The sequence below is a fragment of the Metopolophium dirhodum genome, chromosome 9, assembly GCF_019925205.1.
Source record: "Metopolophium dirhodum isolate CAU chromosome 9, ASM1992520v1, whole genome shotgun sequence".
Lineage (NCBI taxonomy): Eukaryota > Metazoa > Arthropoda > Insecta > Hemiptera > Aphididae > Metopolophium > Metopolophium dirhodum.
The window spans coordinates 8,917,627-8,927,352 of NC_083568.1; the positions used below are offsets into that span (position 1 = coordinate 8,917,627).

Genomic DNA, 9,726 nt, shown 5'->3' on the forward strand with positions numbered 1-9,726 from the left:
TAATGTAGAAAAAAAATATTAAAAAAATTGGTTGGAAATATTTTATTTCATGAAAGATTTTTTTATGTCTCGTTAATATATATGCGCTGTTGCCTTCAAGGTATATAAATATATATAGACACATGTCTTTCGGGTGCCATCGAACATTTTTCGCGTGTGACTTATTTGCCATCACCGCTCTAGACGCTGCAGGCACAACTTACATTTCCCCAGCCCACCTATCCCATTTCTAGTTTTCCAAATTGCTGAATGTTGGCGTAGAAAAGTTTCGGAAAAAGTTGTTTTTCCGCGCGGGCGAGGTTGGAGGAACCCTCTCCCCCCACCATGTCCAAAGAAAATTGATTTTTCCGTGTAAGCCAGTGCCGTAAAAATTTCGGAAACGGGCGTATAAATCCCCGTGTTAAAAAATGTACGTCATACCTATTTCTCACGACATAAATATGGACATTATGTTTTTCATCATAGTCGCTCTGCATTGTTCATACAGTAAAATGGGGTTGCTTTGAAAATTTTTTACTGTTTTATGACAATTTTACTTTTTATTTTATGGATAACTTCTGTAGTATTAACGATAAAAGTCTCAAAATTAAATCTTAGTTACAGCTAGTTATGATCAATTGCTTAACGTTTTAATTTTTAAATTTCTGATGTTCTCGTATACTCGTATATGGTTTTGATCTTTAATATAGGTAGGAAATAGGAATATATTACCTCCTGCGTCCCTCATTTTTATTGTGACCATACGATAACGTTATTATTCGGTGGGCTAAAAATAAGCTTAGTAAAGTTTTGGCTTATTATACGCACGAACCATAATAATATCATGTACGAAGATGAACTTGTATATACTATTTTTGCATTTTCTGCTATAGTGTGGCGGGTATGGGTAAGTTTGGGAAACACTGCTCCAGCGACGATATAGGGGCAACTTCGTGGAGGCCATATTGGTTACCGCCTGATATGATTGACACATTATAGCAATCGGGTTTGTGGTCGTGGTTTTTTTTTTAATAATTAAACAGTACAATAATATGACGATAAATGTTTTTAAACGATAATCTTCCAGCATAATATAAGTAATATTGATCTAAATACGGGTTGCACTATACTATTTTGTAGGTGTTTTCGATCCGGTTGGATCGTTAAGTGCTTTTATTTTTTTCAAAATTCACTTACATTATAAAATCATAATAACAATGATATGACGTAGATATTATACACATTTACACATTGTGGATATGCGATTTCCCCGTAAAGCGGAAAAGGCAACCATTTCGCTAAATTGTTGTCACCGCGAAAACAACGTCATCGCACAATTCACTATTTTATTTATTGTTATCTATTTCGATGAAATCATTCCATTATTATATTATAACGCTATATTTTGTGATAATTGTCAGAAACGCACCCATACGGTGGCAATTTCTGATTTTACGTATTATACGCACTTGCGGTAACAATAATAGTGGTCAAAAATGTATGTCCATCACACGGACAGAACCGATAAAACGAGTTTTCCACTTGAATATTGATCATGGTCTGTGCGAAACGAAAGCATGGAAGTTAGTTCAATCAATAATGAATTATTATACTATATAGTAGCTTCCGGTCAGCGGTGGATTTAGGGTGGAAAAGGGGTGGTGCTTGAAAGCTGATGCACCCGCAGTACTGAACTTTTTTTTTTATTTTACATCGGATACTTGGATATCAGTGTTATCACTTATCACGTAGAACTAAATGAATTAATCGTAAACCACAGATGTAGACTACCCGCTACCACCAAAAAATGAGTTGATTTTGTTTTCATCCCGAAGTTGTTTGTGATAAGTAGGAACTTTGTTATCGACATCCACCACTGCTGCAGCTGGTTGTCTGATATTTCACGAATACGAAGGGCAGCAGGTCCGAAATACGAATATCAGGGATTCCTATTAGGCCGATGTCTATACGGGAATCGCGGAAAAAAGCCCACAAAAAAAAGGCCAGGGAAAAAATCTCATGTTTTTCTAAAAAACTTAAGAAATACAAATATGAACACAATATTATGTCTGGTATTATGTACACGTCATAATATATTGTGTTATAAGTTATAAGTCAAAAAACATCAGTCTTATGGTTATATACGAAAATTACACAACTATTACATAATAATATAATAAGTTAATACAAAACAGGTGGTAGTATAATATATTGAGATAACAGATAATATTTTAGTATGTATATACCTACCTAAGAATTATGTTTTTGACTTATAAGTTATAAGTTATAACTCAATTATACGTTATGACTTTATGAGTCATGACGTATACATAATATTGTGTTCATATTTAATTTTTTTTTATTTACAATCTATATTTAATATAATTAACAATTAATATTAATATATTATTATATTTTGTTATAGGTAGGTAAATGGTAATTACTAATTAGGAGTAAACTATGCATGTGTTCACATTTATATTTATATTTCTAGGCTTTTTTCCGTCCACCAATTAACAGTGTATTGGCCAGGGGGACCTTAATATAAATAAATTACAATTACGATTTGCACATAATATGTGCGGCTAGATAGTAATAATAACAATAAATATGGGTACGTACGTGGCCCTGGGATGTCATGGACGGTGCAGATTGGGTTGAGCTGTGGACGATCTCCCGGCGTGAATGACGGCGAAAAGAGATAATTTTGTATTTTAATTTTATATTTAAACGCCATGACACGCCGTTTAAAAAAAATATCACTTTTGAGATTTATTAATATTAAAAAAACTAAACGTTATATTGAAATTCTGATACTTTTATCGTCTTAAACACATAAAATCACACATTTATAAAAGTAAACTAAATTTAAAAAATAAAATTTTTCGATCGGTAAATCGTTGTGTGAAGCGAGGAACTTTTACACGTGTAAGATAGGCAATCACGATGGAAATTCTGCATGTTCTCCCGACCGCGTGAATGACGGCGGCATCGGTGGGCCAATGCGTACGTACGACGCGACGGCGAACGTATAGTTTTGCACCAGCGAACGGTTCCATGCGGCATGCTGACGACACGGGAAAGTGCTATATTAGAATAGAACATGCGGCGGTCGGCGAACGATGATGGCCGCCGGCCGAACTGACGGCGGGTGAACTCTGCGCGCACATTGACGCGGCATAATAATAACGCACGATGAATATTTCACATATCGAAATTATACGAATCGCTGCATGCCTTAGAACGAAAAAATGTTTGTTCGAGGAGTAAAATATTGGAACTCGAACCTTAAAATTGCTATCCTGCAGGACAATTTCATAAAAACGACCACCTTTTCACTCCACGATGTACGGTCGGCGGACGATGGCCGGGACGACGGACGGCGGGCGAGCTCTATACGACATCGACGCGACATAATAACACGCACAATGAATATTGTTATTGAGACAATGCCGGGCGCACTGACGGCGCCGCAGAGCATAGCAATACTGCGACGTGTATAAACTCTACGCTCACGGTTGACGACAACGGCCATGGATTTACGACGACGCACGGCGGAGGGCTGCCTTTTACGGCGAAAAACTGCCTTTCACGGTATTTGCATAATCTGACCGTAATAGGCCGTTAACACGGATAAGGTACCATTTCCCCACAGCGTCTGGACGCGGCGTCTATAGCGTCACTACAGGTCCGGACATGGGTCGGCGTCTGACGCGGCCGTGCTGTTCCGCTGCTCGACGCTGCTGGGAAACCGTTCGTGTTGTGACGACGACAGCGCGACCTTGATGTGGCCGAACACTTATTCGCGGGTCTAATTCTTTTAGGCCGCGGCGGCGAACAACAATATTACTATAGTCATTGTAATAATACAAAATGGCTCAATCGATTGATCTTCTGTCTTTTTTCGTGTCCTTGTCTGTATGCAACGAGAGACAATATTGTTCTACGTCCCTTCTTGCCGTACGAACTACAATCATCCTACACACAAAATGGTTGGCAGTATTTCAAATTTTGATACCGGTATCCGGTATTTGTTTACTACCGGTATCTACGGTATTACCGTTCCTCGGTAATTACCAAAAAATATTGTACGATTTTTCCCTCGATAATTATTTAAAAATACTATAAACCTCGACAAGTTTATTAGTGTTTCCAAGTTTTTAACCTAGGATAGGGCCGTTATATTATGTCGTTACGATTATATAGAAGTAATAAATAATAAATGAAGTAATATACGGTATTTTCGGTAATAACGGTAACTACTGATTCACGGTATACCGGTATACCAAAAATACCGCCAGTCCTACAAAACGTTTCCGAAACTATAGCTTTAACTTTGTTATTTCATTTCCATAAACACCGTCTATACCCTATACCTCAGTTTATTCGCCACATTCGCATTATAACTTGTAATTTATGTGTACAATTCTCTTTTTTAATGTTTTTTTTCTTAAAAGAAGACAAGCTGTTTTGTTGTTCGCACATACTCAGTGGCGTACACAGATCACACTCAGTGGCATACACAGATATTTTCAATGGGAAGGGTTGTATAAAAAGTAGGTCAGCGCATTTCAGTGGTGGATGTTTGTCCATCGTCCCTTCGGGCCTCGGACAAGATAGTGTAATTTTACTGAATTCGATTTGAATACAATGATTGCATTCGATAAAAAACGATTCTGAGCGGAATCTTTTTTATTTAACTTTATACGTTTCTATGGTGATAAACAAAGCTTTTTAAGAACAGCTTAAGAACGATTTATATAAATAAGTAATTTATATAATTATTATTATAAATTATAATTAGGAAATATCATAAAAATGAAAAAAAATATAAAATAAAAATAAAAAGCTCATAAGTCGCTCAAATGTTTTGAAAATTTTACCATGTCTAAGTAAGGCTAATATAAGTAAACAACCCAAATTTCAAGTTTTTTTCAAATTACAACAAAAAAACTCCCAAAATTAAAATTTCTATAAATAGCTAAAAAATGGCTAAAATTTTTCGAACTTTAAACCGTAAGGAAAAAAATCCAAAATACAACAAAAAACATCTCTTGTCATTTTTTATTTGAAGCAATATTTCTGGTAGAAAACGTCGTCCGTAATTATTTAATATTATAAAATCGTAACATTTTCTCTTTAACCGCTTTTATTTCAAGTAGCGTTTCGAAAATGACCTCTTTAAAGTACTAGCTCAAGAACACAACCTTTCAGAAAAGATACTATACTTGATACTTTTGAGCAAGTTTAGAGGGAGAAAAAGTGTTTACAGAATAAAAAAGGAATAAACATCATTGTAAAACCATTACATTCGTCGCTCCGCTCAGAATCTAAAAATAAATATTCATACTACTACTCGCATATAATATATATAATATATCAAAATATTTTTAAAATTTGGATACATCTATACATATAGATATAAAGAAGAAATACCAAGGGTGAGGGTAGAAAGAGGAGGAGGTTTGAAAACCCAATACCCCCTCGAGTGCACGCCACTGGACACACACACACACTGTACATCCATTCACATTATAATTATGTAACATGCAGTAATTTACCCAACTTTGCAATAATTGCCGGAGTGCCGGATTGGCGTTAGTTAATAAAATATAATATATATTATGCGCATATATGATAACTGCAGTTTAATAATATACTTTATGATGGTCTGTGGACATGAAGTACCCGATATTTACCGCGAAGACGGTATGAAGAGATGGGGGAAAAAATACAAAACGATAGGTATATAATATTATTGTAGTCATTGTAAGATTCGAGTGTAATAAAGAAGACGCAAATCGGTCGGGCCGCGAATAGCATCAAAACTAAACGATTTATTGTTTATCTCACACTCACGGGGGCGTATAATAAAATTATATATAATTATTATTATTATTATTGTTATTATGTCTATCGGGAGGCAGAGTCGGGCGTATACATTCAGATTGATATATATCATAATAATATACAGGTAGGCGGTGTAGGTAGGCACGACAAGAATACGTCGAGAGAACGCTGGGCGCCGCCGCCACTTCCTCCACCAAAATCTGCACCCCCTCCCCACAACCACAGGAATGCCCCGCTGATCATCGCCCCTCGCGGAAAGAGTCGACTGCGGTGATCGGCCGCGTACGCGCACTCGTGTAGTTATTATTATACAGGGCGATTCGACACTTCGGCAATGCACTTATTTCTAAATCTGATTTTTGCAATTTTTAAATACCTTCCTTAAGCTATAATAACGAACATATTTTCAAACCCACGAGATTTTTTCGTACTAGGTACTTATAAGAAGACCCTTGAAGTTATACACTGTATTTTAAATGATAACCTCCCTTTTCTACTGTAAATTATTTAGTGCGTGGGCGATCGCTGTGGAGGGTCGTGTAGGGGTTCCTCCCCCTCAGACATTTTTTCCCGCGATTTAGTGGATAGTTTTTTTTGAAAATGTTGACGTATTAAAATAAAAATTTAAATAATCACCAAGTTTTTGAATTATTTATCTCTACATACTAAGAACATGATAATATTTATTATAATGGGTTTATAGTAATTATTTAAAAAAATAATCATTAATTATTGTAGTCTAACAGTATTTCTAAATTATAAAAATGATCCGAGTACAATATTATAAGAAGTACAAGAACCAACTCACGTAATTTTTATATTTTTTTACAACCATTATCATGGGCTATAATAAGACTTACAATAAACATATTTTATTAACTGAAAAATTACTTTTTGAATTATAAAAGTAATAAACATAACAATTGTCTAATGAATATTATCCACTAAATAATTTACAGTAAAAAGAAGGTTGTCCTCATTTTAAGAACAGCTGAAGTTTGAATCGCCACAGAACGCTCCTTATTATTAAGTAGTACAAAAATATATCGTTGAAAATATTATGGCCTTTAAGTCAAATATTTAAATATTCGAAAAATCAGAATTCGAACAAATTCATTAATAAATTAACGGCGGAGGAGGGATGAACAGTTATTATTGTTGTTATTGTACCTATATAATAATATAGCAATATAATCATAGTAGCCGTGCGATCCGGTTGCTCCTATCGGGGAGTCACGGGATCCGCCCCCCGCGCGGCAGGGCGGTCGATTACCGCGCGGTTACCTGCAGTATATAACTGAGACCGTGCACCGGTTTTTGGGTATACGGTTCGAGTAGGTCGCAGTGTGCGCATCACGATATCTTCGTCGTCATTATCGTTGTTGTTGTTGTTGTTGTTAACGGTGCGTATAAAAACGGTGCGATTCGAACTGACGTCATGTTGAGGACAACCCCGGACGTGGTGTATCAGTCACAACATTATTGCGACGCGTTCGACGACCCTTTCGCGAGTTTTCAGTGGTACGACGACAGTGGTTACGGTTACGTCGCCACTGCGGATGAAAAGTCGACGACTGACCGTCGGTTGACGGCGGTTTCGGCGAGCGGCGGTAGCGATAACAGTTTCGGCGGTGGCAGTAGCGATAAGAGTTTCGGCGGCGGCAGCGGTTCAAAGGTCGACTCGGCGGGCAGCAGGAAGCGCCGGCGGTTGGCGGCGAACGCGCGCGAGAGGCGCCGCATGAATGGCTTGAACGAAGCGTTCGACCGGCTCCGGGGCGTCGTGCCGGCCGCCGACGACGAGCGCAAGCTGTCCAAATACGAAACGCTCCAGATGGCCCAGACATACATCGTGGCCCTGCACGAACAGCTCGGCATGACGCCCTCGGTGGCCACGGAGAACCCCTCGTCCACAGCGGCGGCCGCGCGAACGTGTTCCGCCAATTTCGGCGTCCCGATGCTGTGGCCGCAGCAACGGCAGTTATAGTGGACGGCGACGGTACGACGGTGACGGTACGATGACGGTATACGACGACGGTACGTTGCGGGTGGTACGATTTTAATGAACAGATCTGGGAGTGCTGAAGCCCCTTAATTTTTCCGGTTAGTCCAAAAATGGCATACACATTATGAGGGTACTATTTTCGAAACTGGGGGTGCTATAATCACTCCCAAGCCACCCAAATTGCACCTATGCGGGTCACTATCGTCGGTTTTTCCCATACTATTGTACATATATGTAACATAATTTAACAGCGACCCACATAATATTATACTCTGTTTTACTCGTTTTTGAAGGATTAAATCGAATGTTTTCGCACATACAACACCCCGTAATATTTTATTGTAAATATTTTTTTATTTTTTTGTACAACTCTTTTGATTTGTTTTAAGACTTTTTCGTGTAACATTTTAATATTGATGTATGTGATAACGTTGTGCAGCTTACCCCACAGGTTAATACGACGACATAATACGGTCTTAGCCGCTGATTCGTTTCGTAAGACCACTCCACTCGTTCTCGATATATTATTAACTTTTATTTAAAAGAAAAAAAAACACAAAAAGTACGCACTTCTTCGAATCCTTTGCCGACCCGTCTGAAGAATGTCACTCGGATTCAATAAAATACTTTTTATACGCGTGGGCGTAATCGAACACCTGTTGTGCAGTTTCCGGTAGAATTTTGAGTTTTTCACGACATTATTTCACGTATTTTTGCGAACAAAATATCACACTGATTTTATATTTCATATCGACTATGTGTGCAAAGCGGGAGTGTGTGTTTTTGTCGACATCAGCTGATATCGATGTGAAAATATAATATTATAATAGTTTATGAGCGTTAACATAGTTCGGACAACAAAACTTGCCGGGTATTTTATACCTACTTCAATATTATATAATATTAAATCCGTGGATTTTCCTCCATTCGTTTGGACCATAAATTCTTTGAAAACTAATATGCTGCGCGTTATTGAACGAGCTCAATAATAATAATAATAATAATAATATATTGCGTTTTGCTGTTTTATCAATGATATCGTTTTCTGAAAAATATAATTTAAACTTTGAAAATAAGTAAAAACAAATACTAAGACGTACTATATTGTAATAACTTCAAATTATAATACAACAATATTAATTAATTTTTTTACGATAAAATAAGACTAGGATGTAAAAATTAGTATCGTGGAAAACGAAATACATTTTATTATTATACTCATATTATGACGTCGTAGAAGACAAGCGGCGATTTCTTTTTTTTCGTCGCCGTTTTTGTATATTTTATTTTCCCCAAAAATATTATAAGTTATTACATAAATAAGCGTTAATTAATGTATTTTTTTTTTATTGCTTAGAATAAGACGCATTTTGCGTGATTTCTTAATAATATGTTGTAATAATTGTTTTGTTTTTTTTTTTTTTACATAAAATATTGTCAATAACTTGTAAAATATACATTTTGAGACTGAGAACTAAATAATTTGCAGTTATTGCTTAACATGTCAATAAACATTTAGTTTGTATATTACATCAATGCTATTTTTTTTTTATCGAAAACACATAATAATATTTTTAACAGAAATATGTTTTTGGGCTGGATACACGTTTTTATTTCTGACCGATTTTTCGTAAGATTTCCGTTGACGTGGTTACTTATTAACAAAAACATATTTATGATTTATATAAGATTTTCCTTGCTATGGTTTATTTCTACATTTATCCTGATGAATTGCTGAATCTTTGATAAAATAAATGGTTTAGAAACTATGTACTTACCTATGCATAGGCATCAATAAGGAGTATCTAAGGGTATTTTTGCTACCCCCATACACTTTTTTTGTGATAGCAAGCTAATCGGTTTGCTACCACAAATAAATACTACCATTTTGAAAA

The 9,726-nt window shown here is 36.4% G+C and overlaps 1 protein-coding gene across 1 annotated transcript; it reads left to right on the forward strand.

Annotated features, from left to right (window-relative positions):
• The first annotated feature begins 6,709 nt into the window (after window positions 1–6,709).
• On the forward strand, window positions 6,710–9,325 carry LOC132952287 (protein atonal-like). The gene has a single exon (XM_061024547.1). It carries the CDS (start codon window positions 7,268–7,270, stop codon window positions 7,811–7,813), a length of 546 nt encoding a protein of 181 aa, XP_060880530.1. The 5' UTR covers window positions 6,710–7,267; the 3' UTR covers window positions 7,814–9,325.
• Window positions 9,326–9,726: the final 401 nt, after the last annotated feature.

Bases quoted from the DNA above. Each gene is read 5' to 3' on its own strand.
- LOC132952287 (XM_061024547.1), top strand. From the start codon at position 7,268: ATGTTGAGGACAACCCCGGACGTGGTGTATCAGTCACAACATTATTGC.